General features: G+C 40.1%; 1 protein-coding gene across 3 annotated transcripts in view; it reads left to right on the top strand.

The window, feature by feature from the left end:
• Positions 1 to 23,600, top strand: part of AFF2 (ALF transcription elongation factor 2) — a 481,449-nt gene that overhangs the window by 126,097 nt on the left and 331,752 nt on the right. For 2 of the 3 annotated variants that reach the window (XM_083159452.1, XM_083159451.1), the window contains exons 2-3: positions 5,582 to 5,720; positions 10,225 to 11,109. In XM_083159452.1, coding sequence (XP_083015578.1) covers positions 5,582 to 5,720; positions 10,225 to 11,109 — 1,024 coding nt within the window. The remainder of the gene's footprint in view (positions 1 to 5,581; positions 5,721 to 10,224; positions 11,110 to 23,600) is intronic. The other variant, XM_083159453.1, reaches the window with a different exon arrangement.

Genomic DNA, 23,600 nt, shown 5'->3' with positions numbered 1-23,600 from the left:
TGAATCCCATACAACTTTGTATGCAAATGCCTCTAGTGCAGCGGTTCCCAATCTTTTTTGAATCACAGCCCCCTAGAGTATCAGAATTTTTTCACGGAACCCCTAGGCCCCAAAAAATAGCAGAATAAATATAGCATTAAGTAGATTGGGTGTATATATAAATATTAGGGTGGTAAGGGGCAGGATTTGCTTCTGTTTGTACATAATTTATGATTGGCAGCCACCAGCACTGGTTTTGCCCATAAATAATTAACCATAAATGATTTAGTCAAGGACAGGGGCGCTGGAACGTTTTTAGGTTGGGGGGGGCAAGATATAATCTCATTTTGGCGCCCCCTAAATTGCTATATGTTACCCCCGGGCACTATACACACTGGCAGCGGCATATACACGTGGGCATTATACACAGGGCAGCGGCATATATGCATGGGCATTATACACAGGGCAATACGGGCACAATGCTGGCAATACGGGACACTGCTGGAAATACGGGGACACTGCTGGCAATACAGGCACAATGCTGGCAATAAGGGCACACTGCTGGCAATACGGGGACACTGCTGGCAATACGGGGACACTGCTGGCAATACGGGCAATACAGGCACAATGCTGGCAATACGGGCACAATACTGGCAATACGGGCACAATGCTGGCAATACGGGGACACTGCTGGCAATACAGGGACAATGCTGACAATACGGGGACAATGCTGCCAATACAGGGACAATGCTGCCAATACAGGGACAATGCTGGCAATACAGGGACAATGCTGCCAATACGGGGACAATGCTGCCAATACAGGGACAATGCTGCCAATATGGGGACAATGCTGCCAATACAGGGACAATGCTGCCAATACAGGGACAATGCTGGCAATACAGGGTCAATGCTGGCAATACAGGGACAATGCTGGCAATACAGGCCAGCATTGTCCCTGTATTGCCAGCATTGTCCCTGATTTGGCAGCATTGTCCCTGTAATGAATACAGGGACAATGCTGATAATACAGGGCCAATGAAGGCTGGGCAGCTCCTTAATTTTGCTCACCTCTTTGGTGGGTGGTCGGGCGGCTCCTTGATTCTGCGGGCTGGAGGGCGGCTGGGCAGCGCCGGGCGGGAGGGAGGGCAGCGCCGGGCAGGAGGGAGGGCAGCCGGGCAGCGCCGGGCGGGAGGGATGGCGGCCGGGCAGCAGAGAGGACGGCCGGGCAGCGCCTGGCGGGAGGGAGGGCGGACGGGCTTGACGCGCGCTGGCCGCATCGTCAGCCCCCGCCCACGTGAGCCGCGATGGGACGGTCACTAGTCAGGGGAAGGAGACGTCACGTCTCCTTCCCCTGGCTTCCGCACTGGCGTCTGCTTTGGCGCCTCATGAATTTTGGGGGGGGCAAGCTGCCCCCTCGCCCCCCCCGTTCCGGCGCCACTGGTCAAGGACCACCAACCTGGGGCACTCCTGCAAGTGTCTCGAGGCACGCCAGGGAGCCACGGAACACTTTGGGAACCACTGCTCTAGTGATTCTTCAATTACTGCACATGCACCCAAAACTGCTTTACACGTCTTAGCAAATGCATGCACCCCAAGTTGGCTTTGCCTGCCTTAGTAACAATCACATGAACTCCAGGTTGGCTTTACCCGTCTTACTAAACACACAAGTGTTTCTGAGTGGATGCTGAGCAATAACAATGGGAGAGCACGTAATAGAACTGCCTTGTATGTATGGGCATGTCATAGTTACTCATTAGTCCAAGTCATGCATATTCAATCGGGATGCCAAATTCGACCATATCGCATGCTCCTAGCATTGCACGGGTGTAAGTGGATGTATGATGATGATCCGTAGTATTTCATTCCACTGAACCAGTAAATGTACACTCATTAGCTGCAACAAAATCCATGCTAAACAAGCAACACCCCTGTGGGTAGTCAACAAGCCCACTATACTGTATGCTGTACTCAACAGACTTGCAGGATGACAGACACCCATTATAGGGATGGGTTATGATGCCGGCAGTTGAGATTCTGACAGTTGAAATACTAATTTACTAAGATGTGAAATACACTTCACAGGTCATGTTGCTATGGGTAACCAATAACATACTGTCTACTAGCAGCTTCTAATTGGTTGCCAATAGCAACATGACCTGTGAATTGTATTTCACATCTTAGTAAATTTCACACTCAATATGCTTGGAGGATTTTTGAACACATAAAGCATGGGTCAGCAGACACTGGACAGGTTCAATAAGTTTTTTAATATTTACATTTTTATTTTTTATTTTAAAATGTGTCAGTTAGGAATGAATGCAGCACATTGAAAATGTGAGTGTAAGCGATGACTACACCTGTGCACCAGATCTCTCTTGATTGGCCACCCCAGAAGGCTCCTGAAAATGGGGTGGCACTCCTGGCTGCCCAGAAAACACTCAAGTCTTTTGGAGCTGGAAAGTCCCCTGCACCCACCATCCCCACACCAGGCTCCCTACAACTTCCTGAGGCAATTAGCATACCGGTAATCATATTTGCATAATCATATTCCTCTTCCCACTTTGCAGTGTTAGTAATCTGGGTATTGTGTAGTGGGGGTGGGGCCACTATTTATTTATTAAGTTATTTATATAGCGCATACATATTCTGCAGCGCTTTACAGAGAATATTTGAGCATTACATCAGTCCCTGCCTCAGTGGAGCTTGCAATCTATATTCCCTACCACATATACATGCACACACATTCATTCTAGGGTTAATTTTTGTTGGGTCACCAATTGACCTAGCAGTATATTTTTGGATTTTGGGAGGAAACTGAAGTACCCGGAGGAAACCCACGCAAGCACTATGATGCAAATGCATGTCCACGCCCCTGCACCACCCCTTTATTGAAGATGCCCCTCCCCATGTTGAGCTGACCTGGCTGCCTCCTCCCAGAGACCCCATCCAGAAAGCCTGCCAGTGTGGGTTAGACTGATGCTGCACTACTGGGGTCAGCACACTACCAGTCTAGAATTTGTCTCATTGATATGGGAGCTACCTTTAGTGCAGTTTGATGGGACGACAGAAGGCCCTATCTAGGCCTTGATACTGAGTTTTCTGAAAGTTACACTGTCAGTAGGGCCATACTTTGTGTGCCACCATACCTAAACATTTTTAATTAATAGCAATATTTAAAATGAAATAAAAGATGGCTTTTCCCCCACCAATTGATCTTGGAGTCTTTATTTTAGATAAATCTATGTTGCCTGTCACCCTATTTTGGCTGATATGGAGTTTTGTTTTATAATTCAATACACTGGACCCAATTCAGCTTGGATTGCTGGTTAGAATCAAGCAATTATCGAACAACTGCCCATGCATTCCCTATGCATTGCACATATGAATTATTGTAAAAGCAATGTGACAGGTCTTTGACTGGCAGAAAGCTGGTGTGTGGGAGGGAAATCTTTCTGTCTTCTGGAGGTGGTGTAAAAAACCAAGGTGTGCCCAGGTATTTCTGCGGAGGGTCTGTGATGTCAGCAATGGCCACATCCACCCTGTCTCAGTCACAGATTAATAAGCTTCAGACCTACTCACAATTGCACAGTCTGCAAAAATCTTTTGATGGCTCGGAATTCCGTATGGATTTGCGAATGGATCACAGGTTTTCGTTCTGTCTGGGTGGCGGCTAACTACTTACATCTGTCATCTGCAACTTTCCCAGCTGAATTAGCCACAATGTTTAAAAATGTGTTATTGTAAATGCATATATATTTTTGTTATAATTAACAAGGGTAACATTGAGTTAATTTAGCTATTTCTTATTCTACTGTGTAAACAAATGTCTATATTACAGTTCTCCTCCCCCCACTGTGTCTGAATTGTAGAATCGTACAGTGTATATACTGTAGCTATGTGTTTGTGACATTATGCAAATAAGCATGCACAGAACACAAACCAGTAGCAGTTAAGATGCGGAGGCACATAAGCCATTAAATGTTACATTACATTAATTCCCTCTGCTCAGTACGGTTTACAGGATCAAATACAGGTTTTCTGAATCATAAGAACTTTAATTGAGTAGATAAAGAGGTCCTCATAATTATAAACTGCAGTAGGTATAACAAGAGGCTAAATACATAGCTGTGGTTTTAATTAGCTAGTGCTTCAAATTAGTAATTGTGGTTTCAGTCAGAAATCAGTGACTTTATACACAGTTAAAGATTCAGCAATGAACATTTCATTCCTCATTATATCTCTCCATGTGAAGATTTCAGGAGCACGCCATGCTGAGTTTGAAGGGAATAGTCATGTAATCCACACTGGTTATCTCCTCTACAGAGATTAAATTTATTATCGCTCAAGATATGGGTATTAACAGTTCCTTGTAATAATGTGATGCAAGAAAACAAACAGAAACCACAAATATAAATAGATCGGTATATTAACTGTTTGTGAGAGTATTACCACCTCCATGTACAAACACGTTCAAGCATATAACATTACTGTACCAGACATTCATTAGCCTTTATACAGTACAGTGTATGGACCTTATTTTGGTTGACACGCTCCCATGCGAATTTGCACGGGAGTGCAATGTTTTTCTTCTGCGTATGTGCATTCCTGCGCGTGTGTGAGTGTGTTTGCCAGGCACTCGCACACAACAATGTGCGTGGGCCGGCTGGCCAAGGGATGTGCCCATGGGATTGGCCAGTGTTTCATAGGCGTTCCCCTGAAAACGTTAGGCGTACGCATGGTAATACCCAGATGATGCGTGATGCGGGTGCCGTGAATGGGCAGCTGACATCGTACACCGTATGGATGTTTATGCAAAAAGTCATGAAGCCGAATTCGCAATGCGAAGAGGGGTGGGTGGCAATGCGAATGGCGGGTGGGATTAAAAAGACACACAGCGTGTCAACCAGAATAACCTCCTATGTGTGTGTGTGTCTGTGTATATGTGTGTATCTTCTGCCATCTGTTGGCAGCAAGTGAAACTACATCTATTTCTCTCTCACACATACACAAACACAGAGGCAATCACAAGGTACTGTAGCAGACTAGCTTTTGAAAGCTTCAAGCAGGCTTTCTAGTATATATATATATATATATATATATATATATATATATATATATATATATATATATATGTGTGTGTGTTTTCCAATAGTGGAAAGGCGCCTATAGTATTGAAACACAGTCCAGTCGTAGTAATTATTTTTCAATGATTCACCGAAGGTTCTCATCCAATATTCATTTTATTATGTTCTTCAATGAAGAGTCAGATAGTACAAGCAGATTTGCAAGAAACGACTCAACGCGTTTCATCTTTATAAAGACTTCATCAGGGTTACCATAACATAATCTTTTGGCTATATATATATATATATATATATATATATATATAAAATTTATGCTCATTGCTTCATTTGATGCCTTCTTTGCAGCCATGGGCAGTACATGAATAATTAAAACTCTGTCCAGTATAATCAAGTTTGAAGCTTTTTAGAGTTGATGTCAGGCATACTGTGTGTACCAAGTGTTTAACTAATGGACTTCTGCAGGTATAATATACTTTTCAAGACAAATAATGTTTTATTTCCCTTTTTTGTCTTCATAGTCATTATGAACAAGACCGAAATGCACTCAAAAGAAAAGAATGGGAGCGAAGAAGTCAGGAGGTCCAGCAAGATGAAGATTTGTTTGCCTCTGGGTTTAATCTTTTCGGGGAGCCCTACAAGGTAAGCCTGAATGACAAGGTAGGCTGGATTTTTATTACTTCTAAATACAATGTAATTCATTTAAATGGAAAATAAGAGCTACACACTACACACAATAGATAAATCTATTACTTAAAAAGTGTATGCCCAGTTCCTTCCACATAAAGTTGTTACATAGACATCCGGGACAGGTGGCACTCAGGGGCATCTTAAGAAAATCAATGTTAAAACTTGTAGTAACTTAATCCAATGCTTCAATTTATAAGACCAGGTTGTTAGAACTTTTGTGGAATGGAAAAACTTCCATTGGTAAAAATGCAACAAAGTATCGGGAGTATGAAGTATGAAGTTGATTTTCTATATGGGCCAAGTAGACACTGAAATACAAAGAACTCCATACATTTTCATTTATAGCTGCCATCCATCCTATTCCCATCTGAAAGGACTATGAGTCTCCCATCCCAGACATTGTAGCAATTTCTTACAAATTCCCAAATGTAGTTGCTCTATTGAGGTATATGGGTTCTAAGGTCGACAGTCAAAAGGTTGATACATAAAAAAAGTGAAATGCATTACATCAAAATGGGCAAAAGTTAGACAGTTTAAAGGTCGACACTTCAAAAAGGTGACAAGCATTAAGTCGACCTGGTCAAAAGGTTGACACGTCAAAAAGGTGACAAGCTTTAGGTAGATGTGGTCAAAAGGTCGACACAATGAAAATGTTGACATGGAAAAAGGTTGGTGTGCGTTTGTCCCTTTTTTCGGTGTCTGTCATCTCAGTTCGACATTGACAGTGTGTATAGGTGTACTGCTGCACTCGCCATGCTTTGGACACTAGTTTATTCTCCCTCTGTGCCCTCTGGGATGGTAAAGTATGAACAAGTCAGTTTTAAAAACAAATTATGAAAAATGCATGTCGACCTTTTTCACTTTGACCTTTTTTCTTGCATCAACCTTTTGAACGCATGTCAACCTTTTTCATTTTTCATGTCGACCTAGACACTGGTTGACTCTACTGCTGTAATTTGATACCTATTTCTTACCTAATAGAATTAATATCCTATGGAAATGTAAGGGATAAAAGAGATTCTCTACGGATTTCACAGTATAAAAAGAATAATGGCCTCTGTCTCTTACTAAGATCATTTTAATTATCATCACGCCATCAGCTGTATAAGGTTAGAATGGCAGCAGTGTGGCTGTATGTGAAAGTGACAAGCCTTCGTTTATTTCGGGTAGTTGTACACTACCATCATCCCATTGCTTGAGACTGGCAGCAATATAGTAAACCATTCGCACAACATCGTTCTTAGCAAAAAATAAATCGGCTTGATTCTTTAGCAATGGTTGTTTTTCTTTGTGATAATGAGTTAAACTGTGTGCAAGGGAATCGAACAAATATGCAAGTGTTTAATAAGTGCATCATAAGTCCTCTTCCTCTGTCCTCAGCACAATAGTATCCTGTTGTTTTCAGTGTGGAGGTTGAAAGGAGAAAGCCTGTGTTTGGCTGGCACCCAAACGGTACATTGTGCAACTCTGTTGAAGGAGACAGCTTATAAACAAAGAGCTTATTCTTGGCTTAGCTAAATGTAATTTCTGCCACTAAAAATGACAAAACCTAGGGACTGTTAGTAAGTAACGGTGATTTCTTGCCCTTGTTCTCTTGACCGTAAGATGTAAATATGCCTCACTGTTTTAATGTTTTGTAGATCCTCTGAGATTATATAATTAGTTCAAACCGCAATCACAATAATAAGTAAATGTGTGCTTTAAAAGACGATTCTATTATACAGTAACAACCATGTGTTGGTATTTCTATAATTTAACTGTAAAGCAATACAAAATCTTGCTATTAAATGGTTGTACAGTATCATGTATATGGGTCTTATTAAATATGTTGCATTTTGGGGGAAAATACAGATTTAGAACCTGTTCATGTTTGCAAAGAAAGCAAAAAAAACAAACAAACACAAAAAACGCAATTAACTTTGTATTTGGAACATACCATGCTGCTATGCCAGGGGACATTTATAATTTTTTATGTGCAGAGTAAATACTGGCTGCTTCTGTATGTAGCCCAAAACGGATAGACTGCCTTATTTTTGCAATGAAGTTTCGATTTCAGTTTGAAGACACCACACCCAAATCTAAATTTCTCCGCACTTGTTACATCTGCCCCAGCTGCATGGTTTTGCCCAATTGCTTGCTTTTTTTGTACGAATATGAATCAAAAATACAATCATGTGCAAATTGATTTTTCTGCAAATGTTCCAGCAATGCAAAACCATATTCTTTTGCATCGCCATTGCACAATGTATTAGTCATATTACTGATTGATGAATTTACAGTCTGTGAATTGGCAGTCTGCTGTTTTGCTATGGGTTAGGCTGGGAGCACTTAAAGCCAAACTCCACAAGTGAAACGTGTAGACTTTTGCAGTTACATTTGGAATAGGGTGAATATTTTGCTGAAACTTTTGGAAGAATTTGATCATCTCTTGTGATCACTGAGCATAATAATACCCAATTGTTTGGGAAGTGTTTACTTTTATACATGCGTTGAAAGCAACTGCTGAACCGTGTCTACCCAGGATGCTGTTTACATTGGTATTCTAGTTTGGATACTGATTATTTTTTGGGGGGTATTTTGGCTCCACAACCCTTTAAACTGGTGTAGGCCAACAATCACCCATATAATTATTTGTGGAAATGTGAGCTTACACATTTTCTATTTTTCAGATACCTTCATTAGAACATATTATCTACTTTCTCAGAGGAAAGTCACAGTTTTTTCTTTTTCAATGTCAATATGATGCAATTAAACAAGAATAAACAAATTAGCCAATCCCCATATACCCCTTATTCACACATTTTGCAATGATAGGGATGTAGCCTAATATCTTTATTGGTAATATTGCAAATGGAATTGAGGGTAAAATGTGCCTTTTTGCAGATGACACAAAGGTATGCAACAGGGTAGACACACCAGGAGGGGTAAAACAAATGATTGATGATCTAGGTGGATTAGAGGAATGGTCAACATCATGGCAACTACAATTTAATGCCAAAAAATGCTAAATCATGCAATTGGGTCTCAAAAATCCAAAGACTTAATATAGTATAAATGGCACTATAATGGAAACTACTGAGGAAGAGAGGGATCTAGGTGTCACTATTTCAGGGGACTTAAAGGCAGGTAGGCAATGTAACAAAGCAATGAAGTAGGCAAGTCAGATGCTTGGTTGCATAGGGAGAGGTATCAGCAGTAGAAATAAGTAATAATGCCATTGTATAGGTCATTGGTACAACCTCATCTAAAGTACTGTGTTCAGTTCTGGAGGCCATATCTCCAGAAGGATATAAATACATAAGTGACTGTACAAGAAGGGCAACAAAAATGGTGCATGGCCTACATCACAAAATAGTACCAGGAAAGACTAAAGGATCGGTACTTATGTAATATCTGGGCTCCCGTTTTTCTTATGAGACCGCGTCCCCTCGCGGGGCTCGCTGCGCTCGCCACGCTTCGGGCACGGTGGCTCGCTGCGCTCGCCACACTATATAAAATCAACTCCATGCGTAGTTGGATAGTAGGGGTATGAAAAAACGGGGTGCATTTAACATGGGAGCCCAGATAATACATAAGTACCAAAGGATCTTAATATGTATACTTTAGAGCAGAGAAGGGAAATGGGGGACATGATAGAAACTTTCAAATATATCAAGGGCTTTAACAAGGTACAGGTGGCAGACATTCTTCACAGGAAGAGGAGCAACAGAACAAGAGGACATGCACTGAAACTAGAGGGAGGGAGATTCAGGGGAAATTTGAGGAATAATTATTCACATAAAGAGTAGTAGATAAGTGGAATAGCCTACCATCAGAGGTGGTGGAGGCAAATACAGTAGTACAATTTAAACATGCTTGGGATAGGCATATTGATATCATTACAAAAAATAAGGATCAAATATGATTTGAGGTAACATGTTTTAAAAAAGGGCAGACTAGATGGGCCAAGTGGTTCTTATCTGCCATCAAATTCTATGTTTCTATGACGTGGAGAGCCCATTCCTGCCCCTGGAGTGGTAACTTACTTCTCGTCTCTCAGCTTTTTCTGGAGAGGAAAACAAAAAAGTCAGCAAGTGTACATTATAGCTTGTAGCAATTGTATCCTGCTGTTACTTGATAGGTGTTTCTTTCTGTGATTAAATGTTTAAAAAACGGGCAATGTGTGGCCTTTTTTAACTGTATCAGCTTGCCTATCAGGTTGCCTATTACTGATTTAGCTTCTTAAGCTGAACATGTTACAAGAGAAGTAAGAAAACTAATATAATGGAATACTATAAAGATGATTATGGAGCTTCAGTTTATAAATACTTTTTCAGTACATGGAGCTTCACAATGCACTAAATTATACATATTAATAAAGAAAAAATTACCTTAAAATATAATATAAAAAGAATCTGTATATACATTGTGTAAGGCTTTATTGTCTCCTGAATGCATGCAGTTACACCCCTATTTTCTTTTTTGTACAATATAGACGAATAAAGGAGATGCTCTTGCAAACCGTGTCCAGAACACACTTGGAAACTACGATGAAATGAAAGACTTACTAACTAACCACTCCAACCAGAGTCATCTTGTAGGAATTCCAAAGAATTCTGTCCCACAAACACCTGTTGAGAAAAATGAACAGAACTTTTTCCCAGAACAAAGGAATAGAGTGGCACAGTGCCATCAAAGCAGTAGCCACTCATCCACCACAATGCCACCACCTTCCGCCGTGGGACCAATTTCCACTCTAGCACATGAGGGAACTAGAAAATCAAGAACCGATTGGACACATAGTGGGCATAACTCAACTTGTACACAGTCAAGTCAAGCCAGCGGACAACCAAGTAGGTCAAAACACAGTTCGTCCCATGACTTATCACAAATTAGGTATGAAGACCTTTACAACTGCCAAATTGAACAGCATAAAAGTGTTAGCATTGATGAACCAGTACCCACAACATCCTCTTCTCACTCAAGAAGACACAATCACTCAAAAGCATTAAGCGGAGAACACTCTTACAAAGAAAATACCCATTCAAAGTCACCTATTGATTTAGATTTTTTGGGACATGGTTCTATCTCTCCACTCCCATCTACATCCCTTCTATTGGCGGCTAGTGGTCTGTCTTCTCAAAACTTTCTCCCTGGACTTCACAGTAAAACAAGCATGATGCCACAAAAGCCAACTGCATATGTGAGACCAATGGATGGTCAGGACCAAGTACCTAATGACTCACCTGAATTGAAGCCACCAACAGAAATTGAAGATGGATATAACAACCAGCCTTTTGGAGCAATATTGGATGGAAAAGTCAATGTACCAGTCATCAAGAACAAACTGCCAAAGCTTAGCATTCCGCAAACAAATGAAGTAAGTTCTAATCCTTAATTTTGGTTGAGAATCGTCTAATTTACATATGTGTGTCCGGATCAGATTGCATTTTTATTTGTTATGACATGATAGCAATGGCGATTACTCCCATATGAAATTTAAAGTATACAATATTTGATGATAAACTCATCAAGATAAATATGTGTCAACTTGACATTTAAAAAAAGCCAAGGATGGAGTCCATAAAATGTATAAATGTCACTGGTGTGTATTCAATGATTTCTGTGACAGCAGTGCTGACTGCTCGCTGTCACAGCTCGCATGATCAGTATTTAACTGACCCCCTGTATGCGCCGTTTCCCCCGCGCTCGGTTTTTGTAGCGACGTGGAAACGGCATGTGCGGCTGCTAAAACAGCGAGACTCCTGGCTAAATGCATCCTCTGATGCGCCGATTCCTCTGTAACGTAGAATAGGGTGAGTGGCCGGCACGGGGGTTAAACGGCAAGGGTCGCTTATTTTTGTCGATCCCCGCCATTTAACCCCCTTGCTGGTCACATTGAATATGGCCCTTTGTGATTATACCTAGCACCATACCATACCATCAGGAAATGCACAGGCTTAACTTTTACCTTTAACATGAGCTGACGCAAGTTCATTTGATAGACACATTCAGGGAGGCAGCACTAGAACTAGAGTCACAGAGAGAAGAACCAGTTCACAGAAAGAGTAATTATTCTATGCAATAAATACAGAGAAAAAGTGACAAAGACTTCAATAATTAGTTATGTCTATCATAAGGACTTAGAGCTAAAGATTCCTATCTTGTAAAACCCACTACATAAACATGATAAAAAAAAATGCACATTTTGAAGCATTTATTTATATTTGTGTCTTTAGTGCAGATATTTAATTCTTAATGCTTTATTACTAAAGATGCAGTGTATTAATGGATGGATTCAACTAGCTGTATCCATTAACCATGGATAACTGGTCTGAAAGGGCTATTCAATTACAGCCAATGGCAGCCCAAAATAAGCTTGTAGGCTGCACTTAACATGGATTTCTGTTGAAGACTGAGGGAAGATGAAACAAAAATCCATGGTAAATGACATTATCACTGGTGCCGTGAATGGGTAAAACCATAGCTTGGCTACGTTTCCCAGAAACCAAAGAAGTAACGCATGTGATCTGCCAATTTACTGCCTGGAAAAACTATCTGTAATTGAATAGCATGAGATGAAATAGCCAAAGTCTACCACTCTTTTTTCCACTCAGTAAGTTACCACGGATAATTGAATCTGACCCTAAGAGTATTCATTTATATTTGATCCTATAATTAATCATTTCTGATTATCATTCATTTTATACTTTGTACAACTTGCTGTTCGGTGATTAAAACTATACCGTGACCAGTGTTTCCAAGGAGTAGTTAGAGGAGTTTGTGGGATATTACTGTATAAACACATTCTACCTTTAACAAAAGCCACGCATTCTGGGTATTTTTTTATTTGCACTATTTGCATTTTTATCATATATATTCATTTCTCAATTTTGTGGATATTTTTTACTATGTTTAGTTTGACTAGCATTAATGCATGAATATATTTTATCTTTCTAGGAATTATATCAACATTTGTGTACAGCATGTATTTTTAAAGTTGGAACTGTAAATTAATTAGAATTTGGTTCATGTTTATTTACATACGTATGTGTTTGTTTTTCTGTACGTCTTTAGCTGAACCAGCTTTGATGTTTTTCTTAGTATAGAAACAAAATAAGCTATTCATTTATAATCGCCTTTACTGTACTTAAAATTCCCGTGGGGTTTATTTGCAACAAAGTACAAATGTGGCCTATGTTAACCAATCATATGAAGCTGATTTCTTTTTCAGTAAATAATCCTGATTAGTGTTCATTCTAGCACCCGCCATCTTTGAAAACCCATGCAGTTCCTTTTCCGTGCCTGGGGTGTCACTGTCTGCTGTAGTGCTTCTAGCACAGTGTAGCCTGTATATCAGCACTGATAAGCAAACCAGGCCTTTGCCAGAAACACCACAGCAGACAGCGACACCACAGGCAGGGAAGAGGAACTGCATGGTATTTCAAAGATGGCGGGTGCTAGAATGAAGACTACCGATTATCTTTAAATGTATTAAATACTGTAGGTTCATGTACTGTATATTTACTTACAAACTTACTTATAGGAGTCCTCATACTAATACCACATTTAAGTACAAGTGTAGTATTTCGATGGTGTTTAATGGGACGCGGTTAATATAACTGTTTATCAAGCAGAGCCATGTTCCATCTGTAAAAATGTTTCAGCAGAACATTTTACAAGGAATAATAGTGTTTGTCTCTTATAAAGTAATATACTGTTACATTTATAAAGTGATAATTATCTACTCTGAGTGTACATTTTAAAAGCTTTACTGTGAACTATGGTACAGCTTCATTTACAGTACGTTGACATTGTCTTATAATGGCATTAAAATTATACTTCCAGTTTTGCTGAATAGCAAGTTCAGAGTGCATATACAATTAGCTTCCTATGGACCGCATGCTTCTTTAGATTTCAGCACTTCCATGTGGATATACACAAATTAGGGGTTGCCATTGGAAGGAAAGAATTGAACATTTGAAGTGTTTCTGCCTTCGGTTAACGCCTATCAATGATATATGACTGTTGCTTTTAGACCATTCAACAGCTTAAATAAAATTGATATTAAAGTTGTGTGCAATGGAGGCAGCAGAACTGGTATGCATGTACTGTATGCTGTATCACAGATGTGTTCCCATACACTGTACCTTTTTATGCCAAATGGCATGAGATGCTTAGGGCAAACCCATGGGTAGTGATTTCCATGCTGCATAATCTTCCCACAATGTTGTTACTTTTTGCTCAATTTTGTAATTAATAATACTAATGTTAGTAATGTTCTCCTCACTGGCCTCACTCGCTCCTCTCCAATCTGTCCTTAACTCCGCAGCCAGGCTTATCTTCCTCTCCCGCCGCTCCACTTTTGCCACTCCCCTTCATGAAAAATCTGCACTGGCTCCTATTCCCCTACAGAATCCTATTCAAACACCTCATCTCACATACAGGGCCATCTCTAATTCCATTGCTCCATATATCTCCAACCTCATCTCCATTCATACTCTTCATACTCCCTCCTGCCCTCTACTGTCATCTCTCCTCCACTCTGATCACTGCTTCCCATGCTAGAGTTCAGTACTTTGCCCGTGCTGCGCCCCTTCATTGGAATGCACTCCATTGCTCAATTAGAAACTCCCCGACCTTGCACTAAAAACTCACCTATTCATCAAAGTGTACCCTTCCGCTGCATAACCTAGTCCTGAGGCTGGTCCTCCGACCCCCTGGCTCATGCCTTGACCATCTTTGCCTGCTTACATCCTACTATGAAGCCACCTACCACTTGTTTGCACCTCATGTAATCTGTCTGTCTCCTCTTCCTACTAGATTGTAAATTCCTCAGAGCAGGGCCCTCTTCCCTCCTGTTGTCAAAGCTCTCTTCTCTTTACATTTCACTCACAACTCTCCCATACTCAAACACTCATCGACAGTCTTTGTCCGCATACTCATCTCCATCTTTGGCCACCAGCCCCTAGTAGTACGTTGATCACGTCCTCATCAATACTTACATTTAAGCTGTAATGTGTATTGAATTGTGGCATTCATTTTACATGTACTCTATTTTTGTTATTTATTTACTGTAATGTTAAGTTTCGTCTCCCTGTACTGTTCCTTTGTACGGCGCTGCAAAACACTTGTGGCGCCCTATAAATAAAATAATAATAATTTTTTATCCACAACAGAATTGGTACAAGGTTTCAGATAGATCATAACAATGCATAGCATAGACCACTAATATCTGACCCATATTTTGCCTTATTCCACTAAGTGCATACCATTTCCTCAACTTTGAATCGTTCTTTGCTTATAGTGTACTAGATACTTAGGATTATTATTTTAGTAGCAAAGGAATTGTGTTATAAAGACATAGATTAAGCATAACAATGAGCAGTCATTTAGATCTGGCTTTTTGCTTTTGTTTCCCCTAGATCAGGAGAGGCCAAACCTGTCCTCAAGCTCTACCAACAGTTCATGCTTTTCAGGCAACCCGTGGATCTGTAGTAGGAATGAATGCAGCAGGTTTGAAAATGTGACAGTTAGTAATGACTACAGCTGTGCACCAGCTAGGTAATTTGGAAAACGTGGACCATTGGTAGATCTTGAGGCCGAGGTTGGCCAGCATTGCCGTAGATTATATTTTTCTTGCAATTTAGCTTTTCTACCATTGTGCTTATTTCTCTTGAATTTAAGACTGATTATAGTACACAAAGTATTTCTAGAGCTGGATTAAGGGTAGTGTGGGTGTGTGTGTGGTGTGGGGCGAGGTTTGCAGCAGAGGAGAAAGTTCCCTGGGTCCTTCACTGGGTACGACCCAGTTTGACATAGCCTATCGACATATCCTATAATTTAACTATAAACAGGGACATCCCCATTTAGAATGTTATCTCTAATGAGCAGGTCCCTCTTCCCTCATTCACTCTTCCATCTCTTACTTAAATCATAGTTAATTGCACCAAATCCTGCAGTTTTCCTCTAATACTTATTATTTCAGTGTCCTCTGCACTATGCAGCTATGGTTATGCATTTGTTCTCGATTGTATTCAACTTTAAAGGCCCCATACATTAGGCCGACTTGTCCAAAGCACAAGTTGGATCTAATTTTACCTGAGCTCCCCCGTCAACTCCACTTTGAGAACTCACTTATGATTTGGCCCTTATTGTTTCATTTCTTACATGGCATAAATAGCATGCAATTAAACCCATGTTATAATTCCTTGGGTGCGGCAGGGGCAGGAAATGAAAAAAAAAACGTGAGCAACTTGAGGTCCGGGCTGCGCTGAGGGGCGGCGGGTGTGAGTGCAGCATCACGGCAGGGCGGGCAGTCTGCAGGGTCCAGGAAGTGCTGAGCGGACACTGCGGACAGCAGCAGCAGAATTTAAAATCATATTTTTTAAAAGGTAGTCCAGCCACTTATTGGCTGAGAGTGCTCTCTCTCAGCCAATCAGCGGAGAGGTAGCGAAACTTCTGATTGTGAGAGAGAGCACTCTCAGCCAATCAGCGACAGGCCTATTTTTTTTTTTTATAAATAATTCTGCCCAAGCTGTCCTCAGTGAACACTGCGGCCTGCCGCAACACTACAATCACACCTCCCGGACGATTCACACAGCCCAGAACCTACATTGCCTGCCCCTTCACATAGGTGTGTGCCAGTGGTGCTCCCTGGTGGCACACACCTACGGATCGGACCAACATATCGTGGGTGCTAAAAAGCACCAGCGATGTGCTGCTAATGAGTCCGATCCAACAGGTTGATCCTGCAGCAGGTTCAGTCTGTAGGGTCCTACCCGATGTGCAAAGGGCCACACATAGGGTCGGATGGGGTGTCAAACACATCCGATTTGGGCCAATTTCTCGGCCCAATACGTGTATGTACTCTGTAATTGCAGGCTACAGGTACCTTTTGACGCTATATAAATAAAGGATAATAATATTAACAATCACTGAGACATCACTCATAATTGGTTTAACTTAGTAATACCCCTTTCACACTGATACTAAACAGAGATTGGAGCGGAGGCATCAGATATATTTACCCTTATCACACCGCCACTGGGACTCACCGTTGTCGCCACTCACACATTACTTCATCCCAAAGCACTCCTGATCCAGCAATCAGCAGTCTTTTAGGCATAACCTAGGTCATCATTGACCCGTCCTACTGTTGACCTGGGTTTAATCCTGTTAGCAATGCAAGACCCAGGTCGACCCATTTACTCTGAGCCCAGTCTTGCTTGGCCCAGCAATAACCCAGGTTCTCAGCTCTGTGTGAACGGCTGAGTACTGAATGAACCCACAAATAACTATGTAATATATAGAGGTTATATGGTAGAATTTCTGTAAGTAAATAAAGTACTGTATAAAACTTAATTATTACATAGAATTTATAAATAAAAACAAATGTTGCAGAAACCAAAGTTTCACAATATTCTGTCCACAAATTTATTTTCTGCTCCCCAAACTTTTTTTCTCTGCAATAAACCATGAGGAATGTATCAATTCCTTCAGCCAAGATTAGATTTCTGTGCTTCTGCAGTAATATTGCGTGAATAATGTGTAGGACTGTTTTAAAGCGCCATGTATTTATTAGCATTCCATAGTGCAACAAAGACAGATGTGTTTCACAGTAACACTTGAAATAACTTCTGTAGAGTTGTATGAAAACTGTGATTTCTTGTTATTTCCATCAAGTAAACAGTAAAGGCTAGTGTCAGATGGACTTGCTAGATGTAATGTGCATTTTTTAATGTCTGTAGCGCCTTTTAGGATGTTTATGGGCACCGTTATAGTGATATATTTGTACAGCTCATAATAAGCTTTTAGCAGGAAACAGTAAATTCATGTAAGTTTGCAATTTTATTAAAAAAAAAAATTTATAGGGCCAAATCAGCCATGCAGTTACATTCGTGTTTAGACATTCTGAAAGTTTAAGATTGGTTATAGATATGGAATTTTAGGATTAAATAAAAAAAAATATATATGGCTTAGTAAAAGTGTACCAATATAGTCCTTATGATCATAATATGTTTCTCAGAAAAATAAACTGCACTCTAAGGAAAAGCAATTAGCCATTTTTAAGTATGTAGCTTTAAGTGGTATTGTAGAGATTTATAATTGGGGCTTATTCACACATATGAGCTTGTGATAAGTTGGGTGGAAATTGCATGTAAATAGCAAGCATGCACCTTGGAGAAATGTGCATTTAGCTTAGCTTGGAGAACTGTTCTCAACTTTGCAAGGCTAGTACAGTATATGTCAGAGGTTCCCAAATTTTTTTGAATCACGGCACCCTAGAGCGTCAAAATATTTTCAAGGCACCCCTAGGCCAGATGCTTCTTATCGAGAAATTCAGAATTTTTTTTTTTTTTTTTAAGTAAATGCATTGTGTTTATATATCACAGTTATCTGGTGAGGGACAGGATTTGCTTCTGTTTGTCCACATATATTATGATTGGCAGCCACAAGCATTGGTTTTGCCTGGTACATTGACCATAAATAATATGAATTGATCTTGGTCCACAACCCAAGGCACCCCTGCAAGTGTCCTGAGGCACCCCAGGGTGCCTAGGCACACAGTTTGGGAACCACTGGTATATGTGCTTCCTGTACACCACAACATACTTACCTAGTATCCTGGAAGTTGCGGTGAAAAATTTCTAGGAGCCCAATACTGAAATGGACATTATGGGTGAAGTAAAACTGGGAATTGCTGCTCTGTATTGAGGGAGATAGGGCTCAGTTGCAGCTCTTCTCCAGGCTTCTGCTGGTGAAAGTATGCACAAGGGTAGTGTATACACATGATCTTTGCTAGGAGGTGTGCTTTCACAGTGGTAACAGTAAGTGTAAAAATGAGAGTGTATACAATTCATACACAATATTGTACATTTCTTTGCGGAAAATGCATAAACACTTGCCCTATAGATTGTAAGCTTGCGAGCTGGGCCCTCCTACCTCTATGTCGGTTTGTTTATACCCACTCTGTTTAATCAATGTTGGTTTTGTCCATAAAAGAAGGAATTTGCTTTTGAAAATCAACCAGAATAACCCCCTTAGTGTACACACTAGAAGATAGAGAGACATTTGTCTTTCTAAAAAGATGTCTTTCACTTTTATTTATTTATTATTTATTACCAGTTTCTTATATAGCGCGCACATATTCTGCAGCGCTTTACAGAGAATATTTGAACATTCACATCAATTCTTGCCCCAGTGGAGCTTACAATCTATATTCCCTACCACATGTACACGCACACACAGACGTTCTAGGGTCTACCTTCAAAGAGGTTCACATACAGTATGTATTTTTTGTGGTCGGCTCGGGATGCATATTGGGAAACACTCCCTTGCTGAGCTTTGGCCATGCTTACAAATTCCTGGCCCATAAGCACAAGGGGTAGTGAGTACGAATCTGAAATTTGAGCAACAAATTGATATTTCAGTTAGTGAATTAATTGTTGTAATCAGTTAAATTAACTGACTCACAGAGGCCAATGCCAAAGATTCCTGGACTCTTGTCTTCTCTGCATCCTGTGTCACAGGACCCTTACATTCATGCTAAGGACAGGTTCTGCTTATAAAATGCTATAAAATAGTTGCCCATTATGCCATAGCATTACCTTAATTAATGTAAATAATAATGGAAAGAAGATCAAATTAATGTTCTATTACTCCTTAAATGTAAAATTATTTATTGACTTTGTGCGAAGTATTGTGAATGGAACTGGCATTCCATAATGTACTAAACAGCAGTTACCACACGATTCACAAAGACATTTCCTGATCTAGGGAAACAAATCAATTTTACTTTTGTCATCACCACTTAAGTCCTGAAATACAGAGAACTTCCATTTCACATTCCTGCTTAGATATATTTGATGGCGGTAATATTCAGCAAAACGATAGGCTTTGTTATATGTGTTTCAAATCATCCAGCTATTACCGCTTCTATTGATCAGCTTAGTAGTTCTCAGCCTAGAAGGACAGACCTTCTAATTCTCCATTAAGGATCTCTAGAAATTGACAGAAAAATGACTGCATTGATTTAGTCCAGACAGTTAATGTGTGTGACTCTAGCGGTGATATACATTTATTTTTCTTAATGAAAAAAAGGGAAAGAGACCCTATCATGGCTAGTAAGAAACGCTGTTCTTTTTTACAATGAGGCAACATTTTTTTTATAATAGGGGAAAGTAAATTCTAAACCGGTAAGCAAGTCCAGAAAATACTAATCTAAAACAGGGCTTAACTGTTTGTGGATATGAAATCTACAGAACAGATGGAGCCACTCTTATCTGAGTGTCTCCCATCGCACCGTCCACCAACCCGCGCTATCACCAGCCGGCGATAGCCCCTCTGGTGGAGCTCTCCTCCTCCTCCCTGTACCCAGAAGAGGATGTACAGTGCAGGGAGGAGGAGATCACCGGTCCAGACAGCACAGCACTGTGCTGCCCGGACATAGGTTAGGATAGAGGGGTCGGCAGGGGTCCGTAGGAGTCGGCGGGAGTTTGTGTGGGGCGGCGCTGGGTCGCTTTAAGAATCCCATAGGCTTCTGTGGGGTATCACCAGCTTTTGTGATATCCCCCCCCCCCCCCGCAGCCTATTGACACATATTTATATTGACTCCTCCCATTCTGTGATGATACCTGCCTTGGGCATAGGAATGTCTTATTCTGCCCCTGAGATTGTAGCTTAGTCAATTTTGACAATAATGTTTATATTTGAATTTTATTTCATTTGAATGCTCGAAAACTTTTTAATAGAATGCAGGTAAGTAAGATTCTACGGTAATATACATTTGTTCACATATTTGTTCATTGTTCAGATATTATTAATTTTATTGTAACAACAAATAGTAATAATATAAGGAAATGTTCTCACAAAAATAAATGCCATAAAAGGTCAATACAAAGAACTAGCTGGTGATCTGTTTGCCAGAAAGACTGTGCACCGGAAATGCAGTCACCCTCTTTGGTTAGAGGAGAAAAGGTTTCTTGCACAGGAAGGGTTTTTTAACAGTAACGAAAGTTAAAATATGGAATACTCCCCAGCGGAGGTTGTGATGGCAGATGCAATGCAGATGCAATCCAATACAAGCAACAATTTATTATGATGTGTTGGATCTGATGCTGTATCCTAGGATGCAGCTTCGGATCCACTATACAAGAGAGACTACAATAAGCTGTTGAAGTTTTGGTCCATATGGACCACCATCAGCAGTTTACAGCATAGATGGGCATCAATCCAGAGGATTTCTTGAAGGTTCCTCCTGATGGTTTCCATATATATATTTATATATATATATAGATATATATATATATCTATATATATCTATATATATCTATATAGATATATATATCTGAAAAAAATGTGAGATGGGCGCCTTCTTGTGCAGTATGTTATAGAGAGTTATAACCCTCCACCAGTATCGTGAAAATAAGACACCCCAACAAATGAAGGTGTACCGTCTGTAGTGGTCTTAAACCACTATAATTTGAGCCTGATGATAGTAATCCCAACGGTTATCAGGAGCCCTTGTTTCTATTTCAGGAGTATTTTTCCTCATACAGATGGTCTCATAAAGCAAGAAACATAAAAACAGCACTAGTGTAATACTGTTACAGCAATTTTATTTATGCTAAAAATGACAATAAATGCCCGTACAATGTTAAAAAGCAAAAAGAGCTTATCTGATGTAGTTGTAATAGAGTCTCTCAACGCGTTTCATCCATTGGCCACCAAATTCGCCGGACTTCCCCTCTCTCTCTCTCTCTCTCTCTCTCTCTCTATATATATGCACTCTCGTCGATAATGGTAAAGCGCCCCGGTGCCTTCCTCGCAATTATGTATGGTGGATGGGTCCCTGGAGATCCCTGAGAAGTAGAACCCCAAAAAGATCAGGCGGCACTCGGCAGGCTATGGATGATGTCCACTTTTTATATAGTTATAGAGTAATAATACAAAGGTGTCAGGTCGATGTTTCAAAGCCGTGTCGGCTTTTTCATCAGGACGTACAGTTCACAAACAGGGCATAAGGTGCCTCCAGTCCTTTTGATGTCTATTGTCTTGACAAAGGTCCCTGTTGAGGACCAAAACGTAGACTACAGCTATAACTGAATAAAAGCTTGTGTCAACTTTACTATGATGCCAATGGTGAGTGCCTGCTTCTACAAAAATGTGCTAGATATATATATATAGATATATATCTATATATATATATCTATATATATATAGATATATATATAGATATATATCTATATATATATAGATATATATCTATATATACACACACAGTCGTCTCAACTCAATACAAGCAGTGGCACTTGGAGACTTACAGAACCGTCTACATTATATTAACAGTGACATTTCCAACCTTTCGGCAGCTGTGCTCCAAATGTTCAAAATGTCACTGTTAATATAATATCATATCAATAAGTCTTCGAGTACTGCTGCTTGTTTTGAGTTGAGAGGTTTTTTTTTATATCCAGTTTGCACCAGATGTAAAATTTAATATATTTCTATATTACTAAAATATTATGCATGATTACGGAGTGGGCTTTATAGTTGGATTAAATGCTTTTACGATTGATGAAACTTCTACTGGTCATCATTCCATTATATTGAACAGCTTGGAACAGAGGATGGATTTATATATATGAATATAATATAACATACACACATTGTTGCAGAGTGGTGGGTTGGACTAAGTGTGTAAGCAATGTAGATGTAATGTTACATATATACATGAAGAACTGACTCCTCACATGGTTGCAGATTGTGCAAATATACAGTAACTGATAGATTTTGGCCTTAAGTGTTCCAAGCTCCCGAAACCCCACTGCCATTTCTCCTTCTTGTGCAATATCCAGTCCTGCTGCAGCCATGCCAAGGAGCAGAATCATTTGTCCATAATTGTTCCAGCTCTATCTATAGAATATAAATTCAGCAATATGTAAGTTTAAAAACAGTCCAAAATGGCCATTCCACTGAAGAAATGAAAGTAGAACTTTGATAAGTATACTACCTGAATCTTTCAGACAATCTTATCTGCAAAAATCTTATTTTCAAAAATGTCTGTGTATTATTAAATTCCAAGCAGCGTAGGAAGTGTACCATTGGAATGGGGTGGGCACTGTCATACTGGTGGCAGATTGGGATTTCAAAAATGCTCTTTCTCACACATTGCAGATGACCTCATATAGTCCATTGGATCAATAGATACATAAGCTGACCTTGGCACAAATTCAACATATGAAAGGTTGACCATGCTTATGGTCAGGAGGTTCAAGAGATAGACAGGTTTAAGTGGCTGACATGATACTGGTTGACACACAACCAAACCAAAAGTTTTTTGGTTAATTTTTTTCAACTTTTCCATCATTTACCCTACTCGGGGACTACGATCAAGAATAGTAACCTTTGCCGAGCAAAGCAGAAGGAAACACTGTGTCGGTGTTGAGTGAAGAGAGTCTTGCTAGTGCTTTGCCCCAGTTGCCCTTCTGCCTAATGACCATATGGGGTTGACTTACGTCTGGTCAGACCAAATGATCCCCCACCCCACCCCCCCGAGTATGCCCATTATATCACACCATAATATCTTCTTATTGGCATAGATTTCTCAGAACATGTAATAACTATTTAGCGTATGGCTGATTTGTTCTTATGACTGAAATGTACTTATGCGAATCATGTTTACATTACTTAACAGCTTTTTGTACCCCATCTGCTTGAAATCTTTTTTAAGCATCTACTTAACTCTTCTAGTAGAAAAATAATTCCTATTTCTGCACAAAAATAAAATCAAGGGGAGCTGTGATTGAAACCTCAGACCATAACACTAGGAAATACAAGTCATTACTGCTGTATTACTGAACGAATGCT

Source organism: Crinia signifera, chromosome 9 (assembly GCF_055691185.1).
Source record: "Crinia signifera chromosome 9, ASM5569118v1, whole genome shotgun sequence".
Classification (NCBI taxonomy): Eukaryota; Metazoa; Chordata; class Amphibia; order Anura; family Myobatrachidae; genus Crinia; species Crinia signifera.
Note: the sequence above shows the minus strand (reverse complement) of the source record. Positions and strands in the feature narration are given on the sequence as shown.